Below are 22,675 nucleotides of genomic sequence, written 5' to 3'. Positions count from 1 at the left end.
TTCTTTGTAGATGTCGTGATGAACGTGAAGTTGAGTTTTACGCCATTGTCGTTCTGCCCTGCGGCAGACTTGTCTTGCAGACCGAACTATTTCTGCATTTCTCCATGGAGATTTCTTTCTACCAGTCAAAACCTTTACTTTAATTGGAGCAATGGAATCAATGATATATGAAACTTTAGACTGAAAATCATCTAACAACTGATCTACATCATTACAGCTTAAGGGTGAGGAGGAAGAGTAGATTTGATTAAATGTTTCTGCTGTGTTTTCTGTGAAAGAACGTTTTGTGATAGTAGCTGTTTGTCCAAGTGGGTCAAAGAATAAAGAAACTTCAAAGATAACAGCGAATTGATCCGACAGGGCGACATCAATTACAGAGACATTGGAAATATTCACACCCTTACTGATAACCAAGTCCAGTGTGTGTCCTTGAGTGTGTGTTGCTTGTTTAACATGTTGTGTTAAACCAAAATTTTCTAAAATATCAGAGAGCTTTTTTGCTCCTCTGTTTTCGGGTTTGTCCACATGAATGTTAAAATCACCAACAATTATTAAACAATCATAATCAATGCATATGAGAGAAAGAAGATCATTAAAGTCAGTAAAGAAATTTTCCACATGTTGGAGTTTTGTATAAAGTTAGTGTCAAAGTTCGTTTGAAGCCTTTAACCTGAATTCCAAGATACTCAAAAGATGTGAAATGACCGAAAGAGATTTTACTACAGTTTATGGTATTTTTAAATATAGAAGCCACGCCTCCTCCTTTTTTATGTTTTCTATTCTCACTTAAAAAATTGTAGTCAGGAGGCGCTGATTCAATGAGTACAATTTGGTCATTATCGTCATTCAACCATGTTTCTGTCAGAAACATAACATCAACATTATACTCAGTGATGAAATCATTAATTAACAGAGCTTTAGCACAGAGTGATCTGATATTTAAAAGAGCTACTTTAAGTGGCTTGGAGGCCAAAAGATTTTCAGTCTGAGGTTCCTTTAGGCAGGGGATCACTCTGAGGTTTGAATTAGGACCGCTGTATTTCATATTTCTGGTTTTTGTAAATTTTCTTGTAGTGATCCGGACAGGTAATGTCCTGTTCTGCAGTACCCGGGGGCCAGACACATTCTGGATGGAGACAGGTGTAAAGATAATATCTGGTCCCCGGCCTCAGACCTCAGAAACGCAGAGTGATGGATCCTCTGGGAAGTCAGGGGCAGGTTGCTTAAATGTAGTGAGGTCTGCTACGTGAGTGCTAAGGAGAGACGTGCCGAGGCGAACCTGTTGATTCATTCCATCTGTAAATTTAAGAAACTCTGGTCCGGAAGACATTCTTCATTGGTATCTATTGAATCCTGTGAATGCTTGGAGGAGCAGAGAGGGAGGGGGGAAGGAGCGAGGGAAGCAGTCGCTCCATCTCCAGTCGATTTATCAGCTTGTTTTGCAATATTGTGCTCCTGATCCGGGGAGCGTTCCATCCTGGTCAGACATCCTTGAGCCTGTTCTTCTGACGCGATGATCCTGTTGCTGTCCTTGATAAAATAAAAAAGGTTTGCAGCGAGTAGCTTTATCCCATGTTTATTAAGATTGCGTCCTCCTCTTCCAAAAAGGAAGAGGAGGAAATCTAATTCTCTTGAGTAGATACTGAGTTAGCAGTACATATCTCATAATATGAGTCTATGAATCTGAAGCATTTTCACTTTTGAAAGTAGCAAAACATTTCATGAAATAGAAATGATCATGAATCATTACTCTGACTCTTAAACATATGATGTGCAGGTAAATAAATTTGTACACAAAATTGAAGAGGGAATCTTTCAGTATTTCTTAGAAAGAAAAACTGTTACACCCTGTACCAACTATTCTTTCAATAAATGCAGTCTGTACCCTCCTGCCACATTGTTGGAGTTACTCTGACGATAACTTTTGATCTGCGTTGAACACGTAGGCTTGAACGTAGCACAGCACACAGAGAGAAAGATAGAGCATTTTGTCTTCTGCAGATATGCTTTTCTTCTGTTGACCTCTCTTGCAGCCCTGGGTAAGTACCACCTAGTCTATTTTGAAGATTCTCCAGAGAAACCCCATATAGACTTAAATGTAATAGTTCTTTTGGATATCTGCTTTTCTCAGTTCTGGCTGAACCCCAGCCCAGGTACCTGGAGGACAGTGTGGTAACCAGAGTTGTGGGAGGAGGGTGGCCAGACCTAACTCATGGCCATGGCAGGTATACTTCAAATCCTTTCAGACCTTATAATCCATGTGTTGCAAACTTAACAAAACAATCACCACCATAAAGACAAGACAAAAAGGCCTAAAAGTAGCTTTAAAGTTATTTAAAAATACAAGAAACATGCAAATTTCATGGAACTTGCTTGCTGACATTAAATAAGTGAAATCTTCAGCATCAGATTTTAAACTGATCACATCTGCTTTATAACTCAAGTACACCAACTGATAAATGTAATGAAAGTATATGTCCCTTAAATATTTCTCTAAAACAAGTCCAGGAATTATTACTATTTTTTCTCAATCAAACCTGGACATTTTCCTTTGAATCTCTTCATTCCCGTCAAGAGTTAGAGCTTATTTTTAGAAAGTGTTTTTAAGACATTGGAGAAAAGGTTTGGGGTTTGCTTACTTGTGTTTGCAAAACTGTCTCTTGGTGTTTTTCAGATCTCCCTTCAGTACAAATCTGGAAGCTCCTTCTACCACACCTGTGGAGGAACTCTTGTTCGGAGAGGATGGGTCATGACTGCTGCTCACTGTGTGGACAGGTGGGAATCTTATGCATCATGGAAAAGCTGAAGAGATCAAAACAAGAGAACAAGCAATTTTCATAGACCTGAATATACTACTGTCCTACTTGTTAGAGATTCAGCTTCAAATAACTATAGATCATTTTGTTATTTATTTTTTTTTAATCATCTTGTATAAGTAATAACTAAAAAACTTCTTGTCTCTTCTGCATGGGCAAAAGATCAATGACTTGGCGTGTCGTTCTTGGAGATCATGACATCAGCAACAACGAGGGAAAAGAGCAGTACTTGAGCGTGAGCCAGGTCTACATCCACCCTAACTGGAACTCCAACAATGTTGTTGGAGGGTTAGTAAGAATGTAGTTTTGCCAGTTCTTAATGTGTATAGGGCAAAAAAGACAGACCTATACGTCAAATGCCACATTTAAGTAATCTTGCACTTACGTTTTAAAAACAAGAAGAATGTGTGTAATCTGATGCTTACTTGTTATGTATAATACTTTCCATGTAAAAAATATATATTTTATGTTGTTTTCTTCTTTAATTGTTACTATAACTTCCAGGGAAGAGCATCAGTTAAGTAATTGCCAGCATAACCGTTGAGAAAAAAAGAAGTTTTTGTTGCTTAACTTCTGTTAAAAGATATGTGATACCTATTTCTTGAACAATACGGTTTTAATTGATTTTGAATAAAATAACATTTTGGTTAGGTGGTTTTATTATTTTAAAAGAACAAGAAATATGTTTCTTTATAGAGTTAAATTGTATTCACAACTCACCTTCCAAGAATCTTAAAAAAATTGGTATTTGCTTCCTGCGTCTTGTAGTTACGACATTGCTCTGCTGCGTCTGTCCACTGACGCTGTCCTCAACAACTACGTCCAGCTGGCCATTCTTCCTCCCTCCGGTCAGGTTCTGGCCCACAACCACCTCTGCTACATCACTGGATGGGGACGCATTCGGAGTGAGTCAAACACAATTTCACACCAAGATGATTAACATGGTGGACGTTCAGATAGGTAATGATATGTTTGGCTGTTTTTCCCAGCTAATGGTAACCTGTCTGCTCAGCTGAAGCAAGCCTACATGCCTGTTGTTGATCACAACACCTGCACCAGCTCTGGCTGGTGGGGCAGCACTGTGAAGAGCTCCATGGTCTGTGCTGGGGTGCCAGCAACTCTGGTTGTCGGGTGAGCCACCTGTTGAACTCCCTCTTTTCAAAAAAAGTGGACAATCATAAGGTCCATAATGATGTGTGGAGTTACATAAAAGTACTGACACCAACAGATGGTGATACAGAAATAATTAACTGACTTTTTTGTCAGCTTACTCCACAAACTTTAGTGTATGACATTTTGATGCTATGTCACAGGTCAACACAAAACAGTGCATGATTGTGAGATAGAAAATAACAAATAGATGGTTTTTGCACATTCTCTCCATTTTTTTAATGACTTGAACTGAGCTCTGTGGGCATGCTGTTTTTTTTAACAATCATTCCATGTTTTAAACTTATTACTATTCCTTTAATTTTGCTGTTATAATAAAACAAAACATGAAAGTTCAAGAGGCATGAATACTTTTCCAAGGGTGCAGGAATAATAAAAGAAATCAAAATAAAGTCAGTGACATCCAGTTTTCATGACTAATTTTTAAAATATAATTTTACTTATGCAGGGTGACTCTGGTGGACCCCTGAATTGCAGGGTCAACGGCCAGTGGGTGGTCCACGGAGTGACCAGCTTTGTGTCTTCCCTTGGCTGTAACACCTACCGGAAACCCACCGTCTTTACCCGTGCTTCTGCTTACATCAGCTGGATGAACAGCGTTAGTATTTGATAACTCAAGAATTACATAGATTGTAATGATTGATGTTTGAACATTGCAACTGATAATTTTATTTGCTTTTGCAGATCATGGGTTAAGAAGAAAAGAATATCTGTGGAAAAAAGAACATTCTGGATTCTTTTCTCACTCCATCAAAATAAAAGTCATGAAAATGGCATCTAAATTGCTTTGTCATGTTTGGTCAAAGTTTTATGATAAAAAATAAATTAATAATCTGATTCCTGATTGAAAGAAAAAGAAAATCAGAGACATAGCTAATAATTAAAGATTTAAACATTTCAGGGGAATCATTTTATTTTGAGGTCAATCTGTGAAAGGATTTAGCAGTGAACTAAAATCTCAGTAAAACCTTAATGTTAAGTTAATTTCAGACCTCTAATAGTACAAATGACAAGCACAAAAAAGCTAAAAAAAAAAAAAACAAAACAAGAGAGACATGATAAATTAGCAAATAATATGCTGATAAAATGCATTTCATCTGCAAAAATTTGTTACGGAATTGGATACAGTTACAGAATATTCAGCAAATACTGACTCTAAGGTTAACTTGTTTCCTAGAGATGACACACTTCCAGACCCCAATTATTTCTGTTTGTCAGCCTTACTTTTTTTCCCCCCAGTTATTCTGGCTTCTCTAAAATCCTCTCACATTTTACTGATTAGTCATTAAATTCACTACTTATTTTAATCTTCAAAATTCCTATAATCTTAGAAGTGCTTAGCATTTATTCAGAAGCATGCTGCTCAGACCAAAAATGATAGAAAGTAAATACATTAATCAGTCCAGATTTTTGGATGCTGTTGTGTAGTCTGCTCAGCAGGCTGGCTATGCACTTTCTTTTAACTTTCAGGACCTGTTGTTCACAAGAGGTTTCTTTTCATGCAAATAAAGTCCTGATCATTTTTTTTTTTAAGTTTAGTCTCATGCTACCACAGCGCCACCCGGTAATTGAAAAGTGAGCCACTAGTGGTGTATAGACAAACTGCTAAGGAACTGTTATGAATTAAAACACTTCAAAAACATCTCTTTATTAATGAGATTTACAACAGAGTATTACTAAGCACATTTTCCATTGTTTTATTATGTATTCAAACTTTCAAGATTAAACAAAATACAAATTTTGCAATTCTGTATTGTAAACAGACAGAATTTTTGCAAATACCTGTGGTTTTGTTTTAAGTTTGCATGTGTGCATGTAGTTACAAAGGCCAGAAGTATTTGTGAATAAGCCCCTGTGAACATCAAAGGCTAATGAAAATCCTATACAAAGGAATGGCTGTTCTGGATTGTGTTGATAAATGACTAATTATTCTTTGATACTTATATTCATGATCTAACAGGCCATGTACAAAAAATATAATTGCAAAATACAGAGATTAAAGCCTGTAAAAGCACTTTATTAACACATGTTTACAAATCATACAGAAAGTTTTAGCTTTAAATAGATATCTAAGCAAAAACATTGTGGCTGATGCTGAATTGCAGCAGTTTTAATTTGACATTGTCCTTAAATATTTTACTTGACACATTTTGACAAAGTATAAATATAATAGCTTACACCCTTGAAATATTTGTTACAGTCTGCATAGTTCAATTACATTCATTTCGTCAGGATGTTTTGATTTGGTGCTTAGTTCATGTTTAACAATGAGCTTCCACAAGTTCACATAGGTTTCATAAATGTGCTGTCACGCTACTGTAACACAGTTGAGAAGGGTACAATATATTTTAGGTAGATGGGCCAATAGGTTCGGCTGTCGGAGCACGATGGGTGTTTAAATGACACACATACACGGTTGAGTGAATTTAAAAACAATTAGCTTTAGTAACATGAATCATAAACTCACAAGTGGACAAGACATACAATTAAGAAAATAAAATTACACACAATAAAATACATGAAATAAAAACAACAATACTTGGCCAAGTGCTAAATATCAAATTTAAATCTATTGGGTACACCCTGGTAGTTTGCGTTCTAATCTCTTTTAGATGACAAATGAATCAAATTAAATCCTGGCTCAGGTCTCACTCAACATGGGAGGAAATCCAGATCTTTCTAAGTCCAGGTGGGAAGGCTCGCCATCAAAGTCAGTAGGGAATCCACTTCAGGAACAATCCAGGAGAAGAGAAGAAAAAGCAAAAAAACAAAAAAACACAACAAAAAAAAAAAAAAATCCTGATCGATCTCAGTGCGGCACGTTCAAAACAACTAGACAGGGACTCTCATTCCAGACACGGAGGGCACTTCAGTTGAACTGAAAACAACTGCCAATCAACTGCCAGAAAGTGCAACAGTTCCAACTGATCTTAGTGGTTTCTGGCTCAGCTGTCTGATCAGGGTTGGATCTCCCGCTCACAATCAACGCTGCCAACACGGGAAAGAAGGTGGAGCCTCTGTGGCATTCCGCTCTCTGATTGGTCTAAACATTCGGAATCAAACTTCCCATTGGCCAGGCAGACTACCCCGCCTACCCAATCTCTATTTCCCAAAAGGCTATCCCCACTTTATGTGGGTTACACCCTCCCCTCTGAAGGGTATGCCCGTCCCTGGGCATCTGCAATACGACACTGAGTCGCACAGCTTAAGCATGCCTGATGGAATTATGGGATGCATTCTCCAAGCCATTCAGGGAGCTAGCCAATGCTTCACTTAGACCCTGGAAAAGAGAATTCACCACCATCATCAGAGGATTTCCCAGTTTTGGATACTCTAATCTGTTTGGCTTTGTGTGTACTCTTTCAGAGCGACGAAGAAATGTTTCAGAGTTTTGAAGTCCCTCAGTCTGAAACTTTAAGGGTTCAGGTTGGGCAGTAACAGGTTCATTTACTCCATAAAACTCATCATCATATGCTGCATCTGAGCTCATCCCATTATATGGAGGAGTTTCCTCAGATTGCTGCAAATCCAAACACTGAGGGGATCCTTTAACTGAATTTAGTTCAGGTAAAACGTTTGCTTCGGATAATCTGTTATGTTCCGGTAGGTTGTCATTTTCAGGTAGGTGAACACTTGATGCATCTTGAATATCTCCAGTACTTCTATCTCCTACAATATGAGTAGCTGGAACATCAGGTGAGAGGGAAACTACAGATCTCCCTGTTTCTGCTGATGGTCGAACTGCACTGTGATGCTCACTTGACTTGTGAGTTTCAGGCACTATGACATATACATCGGGTTTTGACACAAAACGAGGGAACGATGTCCAATCAGGTACATCATCCAGATCTGAGATGATTTCCTCTTCACTCTCGACGACTGGACATTGTCTCGTTCTGGGTCTCCTGTTGGACAAGGTTTGACTGTTTCAGGCTCTGCAGCTGCTGACAGGAATCCACATGGCAGAAGCAGGTCTCTGTGCAGAGTCCGCACTGGTCCATCTTTACTTTCCGGTTTAACTGTATAAACTGGCATTTCTCCAGCTCTCTTGAGGACAACATAAACATCCTCCTCCCACTTGTCTGCCAATTATGTTTTCCACGCAGCTTCACATTTTGCACAAGAACTCTGTCTCCTGTCTGCAAAGTTGATTCAATCACTCGCCGGTCAAATCTGGCTTTATTGTGACTTGCATTCTTTTCTGCATTGCTAGTAGCAATACGGTAACTTTCTTCCAATCGAGATTTAAAATTGCCAACATACTGGGAATGAGTCTGCTTCGTAGCATTGGTGGGCAATCTGAAAATCAAGTCAATGGGTAATCTGGGCTGTCTCCCGAACATTAACTTGTATGGGGAAAATCCAGTCACATCACTCTTTGTACAATTATAAGCATGTACCAGAGGTTTGACAAAGTCTTTCCAGCGGAGTTTATCTGACTTATCAAGTGTTCCAAGCATTTGAAGAAGTGTGCGGTTGAATCTTTCAACCGGATTTCCCCTGGGATGGTAAGGGGTTGTACGCACTTTCTTCATGCCAATAAGTTCACAGAGTTCTTTTATGGTTTTAGATTCAAAATCAGCACCCTGATCACTAAGGAGCTTTTCAGGAAAACCATAATGAATAATGAAGTTTTCCCTGAGGCACTTTGCTACGGTCTGCGCTCGCTGGTTTGGGGTTGGTATGGCCACTGCATATTTTGTAAAATGATCAGTTATTACCAAAATGTCTTTGGTGTTTGAGCGATCTGGCTCTATTGACAAAAAGTAAATGCACACCAGTTCGAGAGGTCGATAGGTTTTAATGTTCATCAGTGGAGCAGCTCTTTCTGGATGTTTTTTTCTACGAACACATCTCTCACATGTTTTAACCATTTTCTCTATGGTCATATACATTTTTGGTCAGTAAAATCTAGTTCTTGCCAAATCTACTGTTCGTTCAACTCCAAGGTGGCCCATATCATGATGAAGACTCAGGAGTGCTGTAGCTCTTAGCTCCTCAGGAAGTACAAGCTGATATGAGATGTTTGGACCATCTTGTCGCTTTCGATAGAGCACTCCATTCTGCATCTCCAACCGAGACAACTGTCTGAGTAACAAAGGTAATTCTGGTAGCTCTAACCTGAGGCCGGGACATGGAGTTTCACCATTTCCAAAGAGTACAATGACTGCATTGATAGCAGGATCTAATGTTTGTTTTTCCCTCAACTCTTCTTCTGAAAATGAATAAACAAGAGGGGACCCATCCACTTGCTCCTGCTGGAAGCAGTCAGGAATAGCTGTGGACTGGTGAGTGAGAGATTCAACTAATGTCAACCCAGGAGTGGCGGCTTGAACACCAGCTACAGATGAAGTGACCATATGACGTTCACAAATAGCCTTAATCACCTCCTGGGGAACAGTCTCTGGACTGTCAGGATTGCTCAGATGGTACAATGTGAACTGCCGGATTCTCTCACTTTCCTTCTTGGATGCATAATCATCCTTTGGTGGATCATGAGGTCGGCGAGACAGTGCATCAGCATCAAGATTTTGCTTTCCCGCCCTGTACTGAAGACTGAATGAGTAAGTAGAAAGACTGGACAACCACCTGTACCCTGTCGCATCCAGCTTTGCAGATGTTAAAATATATGTAAGTGGGTTGCTGTCCGTCACTACTGTGAAGTCTGTACCATATAGGTAATCAGATAATTTTTCTGTGACTGCCCATTTAAGAGCCAAAAATTCAAGCTTATGAGCCGGGTACTTCCTCTCGCTCTTTAAAAGTCCTCGACTCGCAAAAGCTATGACTCGAGATTGACCATCTTGAACCTGATATAATGCAACCCCAAGGCCAACAGTGCTGGCATCTGTATGTAAGACATACAGAAGCTGGGGGTCTACAAAACCCAAGACTGGAGCTGAGTTAGCTTACTTATTATGTCATCGAAAGCTTTCTGACATTGAGGTGTCCACCGCTCACCAAAGGCTCCTTTGGGTTGCGATACTCTGAGCTCGAATTTATTTTCTGTCTCTTATTTAGCTTTCTGAGTGGTGGATAACCAGACGTTAGTTCATTAAGTGGCTTTACAATAGTAGAGTACCCCTGAATGAACCGTCGGTAGTATCCAGCAAATCCTAAGAAAGATTGAAGCTGTTTAAGATTTGTGGGGATCGGCCAAGTCTGTAAGGCCGAAACTTTTTCAGGGTCTGTTTCAACTCCTTTCTCAGAAACAATGTGACCAAGGTATTTTACTGACGTTTGAAAAAATTTGCACTTCTCTGGTGCCAGTTTCAAACCATATGTCATCAATCGTTCAAGAACACGCTGCAAGCGCTGTTCATGTTCTTCCAGGGAGGCTGAGAAAATAATCAAGTCATCAATGAACACTAAACTTCTTTTAGGTTCATATCGCCAACACATTTTTCCATCAGTCTTTGGAAGGTTGAAGGCGCATTTGTTATTCCTTGTGGCATCCTGTTGAATTCCCAGAATCCAACTGGACACACAAATGCAGTCTTATGCTTGTCTGCTTCTTGCATTTCGACCTGATAGTAGCCTGACTTGAGGTCTAGATCGGAGAACCACTTAGAACCAGCAAGTGCAGTGAAAGCATCTTCCAGTTTTGGAAGAGCGTAGGCATCTTTGATGGTCTGCATATTCAGCTTTCTGTAATCTACACACAGACGAACAGAACCATTCTTTTTGCGAACCACAACAATTGGAGAAGCAAATGGAGACTCAGATTCCTGTATGACTCCAGAATCTAGGAGTTCCTGTATATGTTGTCTCACAGCATCTACATCGTTGGGGTGTATCGGACGTGCTCTCTGCTTAAAAGGCGTCTCATCACTGAGCTTGATTCTGTGTTTCACTTTATCAGTATGGCCAAAATCCAGGTCATTCTGAGAGAAAACGTTTGGCATGGTGTTTAACATTTTTGTTATTCGCTCTTTCCATTCAGTGGATAAAGGTGAATCTCCAAAATCAAAGTTCAGTGATGGGGAAGACTTTGCTTGAAATTTAGGACAGTTTTGAGTCGTTGACAGTATGTTCTTTGTGCAACACCTGTACTATAGCATTAACATCTGCCACAATGGTTTTGGGGGGAATGACTATGTCATGATTGGTGTCATTTCTCAGTACGACAGGAATATGACATGAGTGTTTGCTTGGTAAAGTTACTGCAATCGCTGAAACGAGTAAACCATTCGGTAGAGAAGAAGCTGATGGTTGCTCAAGAATAACATCTCTCTGAATGTTCAAACGATTAAATGGAACAAAAGCTTCAACAACAGCGGTCTGCCTTGCAGGAACAACTTTAGGCAGCTTGCCTGTTAGTTCTGCACAACCAAGGCTGCTGTGGATAAGCTCCCTTTGTCGTATCTCAAGTATTTTGAGAACAGCCTGATAGCCATTCATCAAAGGCTGAAAAGATGAAAGTTTCTGGTAATCCGCATAAAGAACATCAAGTGCGTTTGTGCCTATAAGCACCTGTTCATGGGCTGCAGAGCCCATGAACAGGTGCCCAACGATGTAGATGCTGTGAGACAACATATACAGGAACTCCTAGATTCTGAAGTCATACGGGAATCTGAGTCTCCATTTGCTTCTCCAATTGTTGTGGTTCGCAAAAAGAATGGTTCTGTTCGTCTGTGTGTAGATTACAGAAAGCTGAATATGCAGACCATCAAAGATGCCTACGCTCTCAATATCAGAGCCAACAAACTCTTTAGGAAAAGTGATGGTAAGCTCAACATATCCTAAATAGGGAACAAACTGGCCATTAGCACTCTCCACTTCAAGCAAATCATTTAAAGAATGAATGGTCAGATCAGAAAGGTGTTCTTCATAAAAGGACTGGGGCACAGTTGTGACTTGCGAACCTGTGTCCAACAGACAGTTTGTGTCTTTCCCTGCAATAGACACTTGAGCTGTAGTTTTAGTTCCCACCAGGCCATGTGGCAATTTCAACCTTTCTACCCCAACACTCTTAACAACAGCTTTCATGGTTTTGGGACTGGAATTTTGTATCTCTGCTCCCATGTGTCCCTCTATGGGAGCAGACACTAGTTTAAATGTGTCTCACTTTGAGAAGCATTAGAGGCTTCCCAAGCAGCCTGCTTTTCTTTCAGCTGTTTTTTCTTAGCTGCTACAAGGGAAGGATTTGGTGCATTTTCACAGACTGAAACAACATGGCCATCCTCTCCACACTGGAAACAGTACCAGGGACGTGGTCTGCCATTTGCTTTAATTGTGGAAGGATGCTGACGGCTTGTTTTTGGTTTCACCACATGGGCTTCATGTGTGACACTTAGAGGAACAGACTTTTGTTGCTTAAGTTGTTTTGACTTTTGACTCTCTGACACAATGCTCTTCACCTGAAGGCTGAGGTCAGCAATTTGTTGCTTGAGCATCTCAAGATCAGTCTTATTTATCAAATCATTTTTGTCATATGCAAGATGAACTTGTGACATGGCACGCTGCTTGCTGTGGATGTGGCCAGACTTGGCATGGTTGAAATGCTGTCGCAATCGAGTCATTTTTGCAGCCTGTTTATCTTCTTTTGTCCTAAGAAGGAGCAACAATTCTGCAAAAGTAGGAGGTTTATCTTTCTGTTCTAACTGAAGATCGGCTATTAAAGCGTTCTCCCAACAGCCTCTACAGAACTGCTTTAAAAGCTGTTGATCAAACTCTGGAGCGGATACACCACCACGTTTCATTGTTTTGCTTAAGGCTGTGTGCAGTCTCTGCAGGAAAACAGAAGGTAACTCTCCGTCATTCTGGAACGTGCTCATGAACCTAGCATAAAGTTCGTCACCATCTTCAACCGTCCCGTAGGCGGAGTCAAGCAACTTGAGATAAGTTGAGGGACTAGATTGTGGGCTCAAATGTTTAATCATTTCAGAAGCAGGAGGAAGAAGACTGTCTAATATACGATGTGTGCAATGCAAGTCTGACACAGATGGATCTCTGATAAGAATTTCAACACTTGCACGCCATGTATCATAATCTGCTTCATGGTTTGGACGTGGACTCTTGCCTGAAAAAGCTCTGAGTCTACTGGGTGAAGCAAACTGGGATGAGGTATCACTGCTGCGCACCACATGCTCAACCACCACTCGCTGAACTGCATGTGGATTAACATCGATTACTGGCGTAGTAGTGGATTCAGATGAGAATGACAAAGTCTGTGGGGGGTTGAGATCAATCAGGTTTTTACTGAAAATGGAAGGGTTGAGAGGCTTACTTGGATTATTTGCTGGTGTCAAAATCGGGGAATCTGTAGCCGTCACTGACTGAGGGTTTTCAGAAGATGGGATATTTCTTTTGCTGGTCGAGTCTTTTTGTGGGGTAGGACTCTGGATCATCTAAGTGAATGTAACGGTTAATGGAACCATACTTCTGGAGAAATATTGATACTTCCTCATCTATTTCTGACCCTGTCAAGCCACTAACAACCAAAGAATGGGGAATTTGGATGGACTCCCGGAGTACCACATCCATTTTTTTTTTTTTTTTTTTTTGAGAAATACTTAGCAAGCTCTAACAATACGTGAAAGATGTCTGACAATTAAACACACACACTCGTGCTCCTGGCTGGCTCGCCAAAGCTTCTCCTGTAACACAGTTGAGAAGGGTACAATATGTTTTAGGTAGATGGGCCAATAGGTTCGGCTGTCGGAGCACGATGGGTGTTTAAATGACACACATACACGGTTGAGTGAATTTAAAAAACAATTAGCTTTAGTAACATGAATCATAAACTCACAAGTGGACAAGACATACAATTAAGAAAATAAAATTACACACAATAAAATAAATGAAATAAAAACAACAATACTTGGCCAAGTGCTAAATATCAAATTTAAATCTATTGGGTGCATCCTGGTAGTTTGCGCTCTAATCTCTTTTAGATGACAAAGGAATCAAATTAAATCCTGGTTCAGGTCTCACTCAACATGGGAGGAAATCCAGATCTTTCTAAGTCCAGGTGGGAAGGCTCTCATCATGGGAGGAAATCCAGATCTTTCTAAGTCCAGGTGGGAAGGCTCGCCATCAAAGTCAGTAGGGAATCCACTCCAGGAACAATCCAGGAGAAGAGAAGAAAAAGCAAAAAAACAAAAACAACACAACAACAAAAAAAAAACCCTGATCTGTCAACAGACAAGACCAGCAGAAACATAGAATTATTATTAAACCATTCTAGCTTATTATGTTTCATAACTGTTCGAAAAATCCTTTTCCAAGAACAATAATAAACATTACATTTTACACAAACTCAGCAAAGGTTCACGTTTTAATAACTAAGTAGGTCAAATAATGATCTGTATTTGACAACAAGATAAAAGAACAAAAACCAAATGAAAGGTACAAAAATATGCTCACCGATCTCAGTGAGGCACGTTCAAAACAACTAGACAGGGACTCTCATTCCAGACACGGAGGGCACTAGACAGTGTAAAATGCATATTTTTTAAGTTTTAACTTAAAGAAAATGAATTAAGTAAAATAAAAATACATTATTATATAGGCTGTACCTTCAGTTGAACTGAAAACAACTGCCAATCAACTGCCAGAAAGTGCAACAGTTCCAACTGATCTTAGTGGTTCTAACAGCAGAAAAACTGAAGTTCAGTTTTCTGAAACTTATCACTCTTTCTAAATTATAAGTTGGATTTAAACAATAACTATTTACAACAAAAAAATTCCTTCAAAGTCAATAAATGATATTAGAAAGAAACCAAAAGACTCTCACTCTGGCTCAGCTGTCTGATCAGCGTCAGATCTCCCGCTCACAATCAACGCTGCCAACACGGGAAAGAAGGTGGAGCCTCTGTGGCATTCCGCTCTCTGATTGGTCTAAACATTCATGGAATCAAACTTCTCATTGGCCAGGCAGACTACTCCGCCTACCCAATCTCTATTTCCCAAAAGGCTATCCCCTTTATGTGGGTTACACCGTAGTGACATATTATAAACCGAGTGTTATCCTCCAACTTTGCTGACCATGTCCATCCTTTAATGACCAGTTTTCAATCTTCTGGTCATTAAATGTGTGATGCCACTTAGGTTAGGTCAACTCAAACTGATTTTTTGAAAATACCACCGACATTAAACTCCAATGGGATCCACAGTGAGCAGGCCTCAATCTACTAAAACACCTTGAGAATGTTGTGAATTCTGGGGTCCTCATCTTGGATGTACATCTGACTAATCTTGACCAAAATGTTTGAGAGATGTTTCTGACACCCTGCTAAATCAATGCTTTAAATAATTAGTACAATTTTATGAAGTTTCTGATGCATTCTGAGAAGTAAAACTCTACAAATCCCTCCAGAAATGTGACTTCTCATGCACTCAAGAAGGTTTAAAATCGTATTAATAATACAGTAAACAAACTTTATTATTATTGTTTGTGTTTCAGAGAAGAGATGATCAAGCTTACAGCTCAGTATCAGTATGAAGACAATCAGGTTGGAGATGAAGATGCCTTCGCAAGAGAGCCCTTCATCCTGCGCTTCTGCTGTCCCTCCACAGGTGTGTGCTGTTCCACATTAATGAAACGCCAGCTCACAGTGCACAAAACAGTTCATCAGACAATTTGCAAGGATATGATGACGGCTCTTTTTGCCAGTCTTCATATCCTACCTTTCTTTATGACAGATTCATTTGACTCATTCTATGATAGATAAGTTGTAAAAGTCACGATGAAACCCTTACTCTTACTCTCCCTACACTAAAAATACAATATTATAGTTTTACTTAAGTTAGGTTATAAAATAGGTTAGGTTATAAAATATTACAACATATTCTCAGCTAAATTCTTTTAAATCATCAAGATCATGGTTTCACTGCAGTCAAACCACTGTGGTTTATCTTTATAAGCCTGTAACATTTGTTTCATTCAAATCTAATGGTGAGTCATGAAAAATGTTCTTGTAATGAGCACTTCAGAAAGTCATACAGTAATGAATATATATGGTCCTGTGCTGCACCAGAGAGAGCAGATTATCATTACTAAATACTACCATATGTCAGTTTTTTACAGTGATATGACAGGGTTTCTACACAGTTTGGAAACATATGAAATTTGACTAAATATTTTCCAAATGTGTATAAGTTTGAAAATGAAAGCTACTTTTATGCACATACTTTGATTCCTATATTACTGCATACAATTATAATCCATCCGTCCATCCAATGTGGTATGTGTTGCAGTTTGTACCTTATGGATAACTGTTATAAACATATCGGCTATGAATGTATGGTCAAATGTTGTGTTTTATTTGGGGCTTAAAAGGACTGAGATCATGTGAAATAGGAGACATTTTGACATGACATGTGAAAACACTAAACTGAGGCCTCTACTTATTTTAAACCTAAATATTTATTTGAGCTCACATCTATTTAGGTGCACTGTGGATCTGGGTCTATGTTATTTGCTTTCATGTCCACTTTCAGTTGTAAAAGACCTGGTCCTGATTCCGGTCCACACCAAGCCAGAAGACTCAGTAAAGGAACTTGATGAGCTTTACGATGTGGTCAATGCTGTCAGACAGTGGAAAACAAATGTAAGTTGTTACATTCTATATAAAGATATGCAACTTGAAAATTGTAAGGTAATATTAGAGTTTTTATTAATAGCTTTGCTAAAATTCAGCCAAAAGTTAATCATTTCAGCCGTCTCTCCACTGTAACTCAGAGGAGAGAGTTTTCAAACTCCAAGGGTCACTGTCTTGTTAAAAATGTGAGTGAGATGCTGGATAATGTGCTTGGTAAATCACTCATTGAATAACGCCATGGTTTTCTCCCATTTATTATGGACTTTTTCTGTTATTACAAACAGTAAGAGGTCAGTGGGATCTTTTTTTAATGTCTTTTAACACTAAACTGAGAAGTCTACTAATGAAAGAAATCTTGGGGGAGGAGGATAAAATGTAAAATTGCTGTTTTGCTTACAAACACTAACAATCATCACTACTTTAAATACTTGTGTACAGTAATGTGTGGTTTTGACTTTTATTTTTTGTCCTTGGCAGAATATCATGATATTGGGGGACTTCAACGCAGATGGTCGATATCTTTCCAAGAAGAAAAAGGAATCAATCCGCATCTCTTCTGATCCCTTCTACTGGTTGATAGATGACGATGTTGACACCACGACTAGTAATTATAATGACAACACCTACGACAGGTAAAGATACATGTTAGGTGCCAAGGACACCTATCTTTGTTTCTACAACATTAATAAAACGACAGATTGCTACTTTTATTTTGTCCTGAATCAGGACAAAATAAAAATGACTTTGTCTTGGAATTAGATAACGAGTTTACATCACATCTGTGTGTCATGAATACACACTGTGCACATTTTTATCACACTTTGTATAACAATAAATTCCTTATATTTAATTCCTTGAAATAAATTGAAATCATCATCTTGCTAGAGAAGGATGTTTCAATATTCTCATTTCAAAATTTGTCTAAGCTTGTTGAGGTTTACAGGTAGGTTACAGTAAATTACCTCCCATGAATTACCTTGATTTTTATAGATTTTTTTTATCTTGTCATTTTTGTTATAGATCCCCTCATTATTTAGTATCAGACCCTGGTGACCTCTAGGATTGTGCCCTGCCTCAGTTAGATCTTAAAAATAGCATACTTTCTTCACCTGACTGAGTCTGTATTGTTGAATTTTATTCCCTCTAAAAAATCATGAACTGCAAAACATGTCTACTGTTGCTAAAAGTTCTATCTAATAATTTTATAAGTAAATGTAAATGTGTAGATGTATTTGGAGATATGTTGAAAACTGCACCAATAAACTGCTTTGTGATACTATCTTCTTCAAATAGGATTGTGGTGTATGGGGAAGAAATGCTGGGTGCCATTGTTCCTGACTCTGCAAAGTCTTTCAACTTTCAAGTGGAGTTTGGGCTAACAGACGAAAACGTATGCTTTATTGTCATCATTGTTTAGCAATACTGCATCACAGAGAAATGGTTGACACTTTCAGACATTTTAGAGCACATAGTAGGTGCAAAGATTTATAATTTTATGTTTTCACTCTCCAAGGCTGGAAACATCAGTGATCATTATCCTGTGGAGGTGGAGCTGGAGACTGTCCAAAAAGCAGTAAAACCAAAGAAGAAGGCTTTACCGCGAACAAGAAAAAGATCCCCTAAAGAAAAAGCCCAAAGAAAGGTACCATTTATTTTGTTGACAACAAACTTATAGACGTTAGATGAGTTCATCTTATGTTATCTATCTGGATAACTGTTCAACTCAAATTTTAAATTATTTGACTTTTCTCCCACCCTGATATAAACGTTTCCATTGCAGCCCTGGCTGTATAGTTAGGGTTCCCCTGGTGAAAGGTGAAACTCCTGCCCAGTTTGTAGTTTTTTAGAATTTTTTTTTTTTTTTTTTTGGTCAGGATTATCCTCCATTTACCTCAAAATCTTAATGTCATTCTGACTTCAAGTTAATCTAATTGATGCTTAAAATATATACAGTGGGTCTACACTGAAATCAATTGGTTGTACTGGATTTAGGCATTGTTAATGAGTACATACGCACAATACACAAAACTCACATCTATACTTGCAAAAACTATCTTATCTTCCTTTTACTTTACAAAACATGCACTGAAAAGCACATTGAAGATATTAAAGTTTATGGTTTGTTGAGGATTAAACTTTTCCCAGGTATCATGAATGCATCACTTTGCCATTTTTATATCTGATTAACTGTGAAATTCAGTCTTTGTTTATTTCAACCAACAGGATCAGAAAATATGACCAAGCCATCAAAATCCAAGACTTCTGGAGCAAAAAAGAGAAAAGGACAATCACTTGCATCCAAGACGCCAACAAAAAGGCGACGTTGAGCCACTTTAATCAATCATTACCAAACTCATGGTTTATTAGATCTTCCTGTAGCCTGTATTTTTGTGGAAAACTCAATGTCGAATAAAGAAAACAAAATAAGACCAAATGATACCAAATTCACAGGATTTATTGTTGATGATGAGAGGAATAAGCACAGTTAAGCATTTGCAGGTAAAATAATTTGTTCCCATTTTATGAAGGGGGAACGGAATATTTTAGCCAGCTGAAATATATGGTTCCCCCCTCATAACTCTGGCAAAATAAGACCAAATGATACCAAATTCACAGGATTTATTGTTGATGATGAGAGGAATAAGCACAGTTAAGCATTTGCAGGTAAAATAATTTGTTCCCATTTTATGGAGGGGGAACGGAATATTTTAGCCAGCTGAAATATATGGTTACCCCCCCATAACTCTGGCTAGCAAAGAACAAATTCTACCAAATTCACGGGATTTATTGTTGATGATGAGAGGAATAAGCACAGTTAAGCATTTGCAGGTAAAATAATTTGCTCCCATTTTATGGCGGGGGAACGGAATATTTTAGCCAGCTGAAATATATGGTTACCCCCCCATAACTCTGGCTAGCAAAGAACAAATTCTACCAAATTCACGGGATTTATTGTTGATGATGAGAGGAATAAGCAAAGTTAAGCATTTGCAGGTAAAATAATTTGTTCCCATTTTATGGAGGGGGAACAGAATATTTCAGGCTGCTGAATCATCCATTATTTCCTCTCTTTACTCCATAACCTTGGGGAATAAAGAACAACTGTTTCCAAATTCACAAAAACCTTTACATACACACTACGTGTTGGGAAACTGTGTTTGGTGACTGACTTTTATTTCTGCCAGACTTACGTGAGAAAAGAGTGATTCTCTTGTTGTTTACAATAACACAAACGTTGCAGATAAAAGGCCCTGTTTACACAACAATTTCTGGTGAGCATGGACGTTTTGTTGCGTTTACAGTACATTTACATGAACCCACCGAATGTTTTCTCAGAAAATTGCCCAGATTGAAAACGGGTTCCATAGTGCTATGGTTCTGACACGTACAGGTGTCCGTTGTCTTGTAAACAGAGGAAATGGATCTTTTCTCCCTGGGAATCCCTAGCTCCTGCAGAGTATGACGCAAAAACATAGAAGAAGAAGAAGAAACTACTGACATGGTGTTGTTACAGTTCGCGTTTCCCCATCAGATACGGTTCCCTCAGCGTCTCTTCGCCGCTCCAAACCCAGGTTGCAAAATACACGTGTTTGTTCCGCACTCTTATCTAGAGAACTACGGACACCGTAAAAGCTCAAACAACGTGTTTCAGCAAAGCGTTGTTGCTGATTCCAACCGGTGCACCTGATTGCACCTGATTCCAACCGCAATCAGCACCTGATTAGGGTGCGGGTTTTTCAACCGCACCCTCATCTGACGCACATAGTGCGTGTTTTTCTCCCGGTATCTGGGGGAACGGTATCTGATGGGGAAATGCGAATCGATGTGCTTTCAAGTAAAACTTTTGTTTTTTAAACACATGCGCACTTAGTTTCAAAGAACCTAGCACCAACTAGTGGCGTGACGAGAGCATTACACGTTTTCGATGTGTACCGTTACTGTGTAAACAAAGATTGTAATTAGAATGGCTTCATGTAAATGTGTTAATAGAAATGAAACAAAAATTCAATTTTCGTTGGATTATTGCCATGTAAACAGGGCCTAACTTACAACAACCAGGCAATGTTACATTTATTTAACAATTTGTTAAAGCTATATGTGTGACCAGAGGTAAGTAGTTATATTTACTTGACTAACTTTTTGAAAGACAAACGAATACACAAACAAATAAAAAAACTTTTAGGAGTAGTTTTTTTATGCGATAGTTTTTACTTTTAATTGAGTAACATGAGTATGAAATATTGCTACTTTTACTGAATTAAGATTTCAGAATTCTGTTTTATTTCTTTTTGTTTGTTTTTTTTCCTCAAGTGTTATTGAGTATATTCTGTCATCATATCTTACTAAAGGTATGTACCCAAGCATCTGGCAGCTATTCTGCTTGAGCAGAAACCAGTCAAACAGGCTTGGAAGACGATGGGACCAGCAAAACTTGAATTGCCTTCTCCGTCGAACTACCTCAAGAAAAACGCAAAGCGCCCCAAAGCTCCTGAGAGTTAGTTCCTCAACCAACTGCATGAGGATTTGCTTTTGTGCTGTCAATATAACCCACCTGATATATGCTTTTTTTTTAGGGACAGGGACTGAAGGCATCCATAAAACCAGTACGATCACTAAAGTAAGGCCACCGCTCCATATACTGGCCAACCAACCACTGACTCCAATCAAGAGAGATCTCTTAGCTGATGAAGCCTAAGCCCTCTCGTGTAGACTTTGCACAGGCACACAAAGAGCTTCTCCAAAGCGCTGGACTTAGCCCCAAATATATCATAAAAAAGGTATTTTTCTGCATCCTGTCACTTCACTCTTTGAAAAGTGTGGCTAATGTTGACAAGTCCTGGGCCATGAGTGCTATTTCTCTCTCCTAACCTTTCAGTGACTGACCAACAGCACTCGGATGTTATCTCCTTTATGAATTGAACATGGCATAATATTCAGAACCTCCCTAAGTCCAACTGTTAACAGCCACATTTTCCATGTAGGAGGCCATTTGAACATTTGAGCAAATTATAGTTGGACGTGAAGCTTATTTTTCGTTCCTGCAGGATTATGGTCAGGTACCCACATACTTACAACAGCGCCGTGCAGCTGAACAGCAGGCTAGGGATGACCAGGCGAGACTTGAAAAGGAGATGCAGGCCACACGACAAGTGTCAGAGGAAGAGCGAAAAGCTACCATAGAGGTATGCAGCATTTGTTTTCTTTAACAACAGACATCTAACAACTAAAACCTCTGGTGAAGTAAATAAAATTGGACAGAGGAAGTCAAAGGAATGTAAATATCGAATAATGTCTAATGCCAAGTTCCCGTCTTCTTGTTAGGGCTTGAAGAAGAAATGGCATGAAGTGCATCATGAATATCAGGGCCTTCCTTTCATCCTGTACACCCCATCGCAGAAAGCCCGCAAGATCCACATGGAGGAGCAACTGACTGAACTAGAGAAGCATATAAGACTGCTTGAAAAGTTCAAAACCATCTACATTTCTGATGCAGATGCCAATGGATGTCCTTAACCCCTGAGACTCCAGATATCATACATAAAAAAATAAAATGTTCTACATTTATTACAGCTTTTATCTGTGATCTTTAAAGCTTTTAAATTAATCTTATTTTGTAGTTTTATTTCAGTGAAAACATTCATATACTGATATTCATTTTTACAATAAAAAAAATATGCAAAAAAAAATTGTAATATATTTTTGATAATAGTATTTTAATCAATTTAAATTGATTTCAGGACCACAGTGGACTTTCTTGGTCATTAACACAGGAGGTATTTTGTCCATGTGTATATTTTCTGACCTGCAAGGTAATACAACTTGTTTACTCTGCTTACTCATTTTTGAGCATACATCAAAAAGTCATGTGTTTCCATCATGTCACAACCATTTCTCTGTAGAACTGTGATATCAATGGGATAGGCTAACATAGGACAACTGGCTCAGGCTGGAAAAAATATAACCAGGCATCAACAAACAACACTATAACTCTTGGTTTTGTTTAAGAAAGATTACAAAATATGTTTACAAATACATTTCAACATGCTGTAAGTCACTAGAAGTCATATCTCCTAGATTGGTCTTAACATATGCAACAGGTGTGCTTTGATAACACTGTGAGAAAAAACACAGGTGCATGATTGA

At 38.7% G+C, this 22,675-nt stretch overlaps 1 protein-coding gene, 1 long non-coding RNA gene and 2 pseudogenes across 2 annotated transcripts; 3 read left to right on the top strand and 1 right to left on the bottom strand.

Annotated features, from left to right (window-relative positions):
* Window positions 1-1,769: 1,769 nt before the first annotated feature.
* LOC129357796 (elastase-1-like) lies at window positions 1,770-4,823 on the top strand (annotated as a pseudogene).
* A 9,543-nt stretch (window positions 4,824-14,366) lies between these two features.
* Window positions 14,367-14,804, bottom strand: LOC129357804 (uncharacterized). The gene is made up of 3 exons (XR_008605616.1): window positions 14,725-14,804; window positions 14,507-14,578; window positions 14,367-14,417 (listed from the first exon to the last, which is right to left on the bottom strand). It is a non-coding gene; the product is annotated as an uncharacterized LOC129357804 (long non-coding RNA).
* Window positions 14,805-15,194: 390 nt separating this feature from the next.
* LOC129357798 (deoxyribonuclease gamma-like) lies at window positions 15,195-18,945 on the top strand. The gene is made up of 7 exons (XM_055026798.1): window positions 15,195-15,207; window positions 15,360-15,506; window positions 16,431-16,540; window positions 17,009-17,163; window positions 17,825-17,921; window positions 18,045-18,173; window positions 18,732-18,945. The coding sequence occupies exons 1-7, from the start codon at window positions 15,195-15,197 to the stop codon at window positions 18,942-18,944; spliced, it is 864 nt and encodes a 287-aa protein (XP_054882773.1). The 3' UTR covers window position 18,945.
* Window positions 18,946-20,556: 1,611 nt separating this feature from the next.
* Window positions 20,557-22,075, top strand: LOC129357803 (enkurin-like; annotated as a pseudogene).
* The last annotated feature ends 600 nt before the right edge of the window (window positions 22,076-22,675 follow it).

This window comes from Poeciliopsis prolifica, unplaced genomic scaffold (assembly GCF_027474105.1).
Source record: "Poeciliopsis prolifica strain line A6 unplaced genomic scaffold, Auburn_PproV2 SCAFFOLD308, whole genome shotgun sequence".
Lineage (NCBI taxonomy): Eukaryota > Metazoa > Chordata > Actinopteri > Cyprinodontiformes > Poeciliidae > Poeciliopsis > Poeciliopsis prolifica.
The sequence above is the reverse complement of the archived record's forward strand: the minus strand, read 5'-3'. Positions and strand labels throughout refer to the sequence as shown.

What these genes read in the sequence shown, in the direction of transcription:
- LOC129357798 (XM_055026798.1), top strand. An exon ending in CTTCTGCTGTCCCTCCACAG is followed by an intron (nt 15,507 to 16,430) that starts GTGTGTGCTGTT and finishes GTCCACTTTCAG; the next exon opens with TTGTAAAAGACCTGGTCCTG. An exon ending in TCAGACAGTGGAAAACAAAT is followed by an intron (nt 16,541 to 17,008) that starts GTAAGTTGTTAC and finishes TGTCCTTGGCAG; the next exon opens with AATATCATGATATTGGGGGA.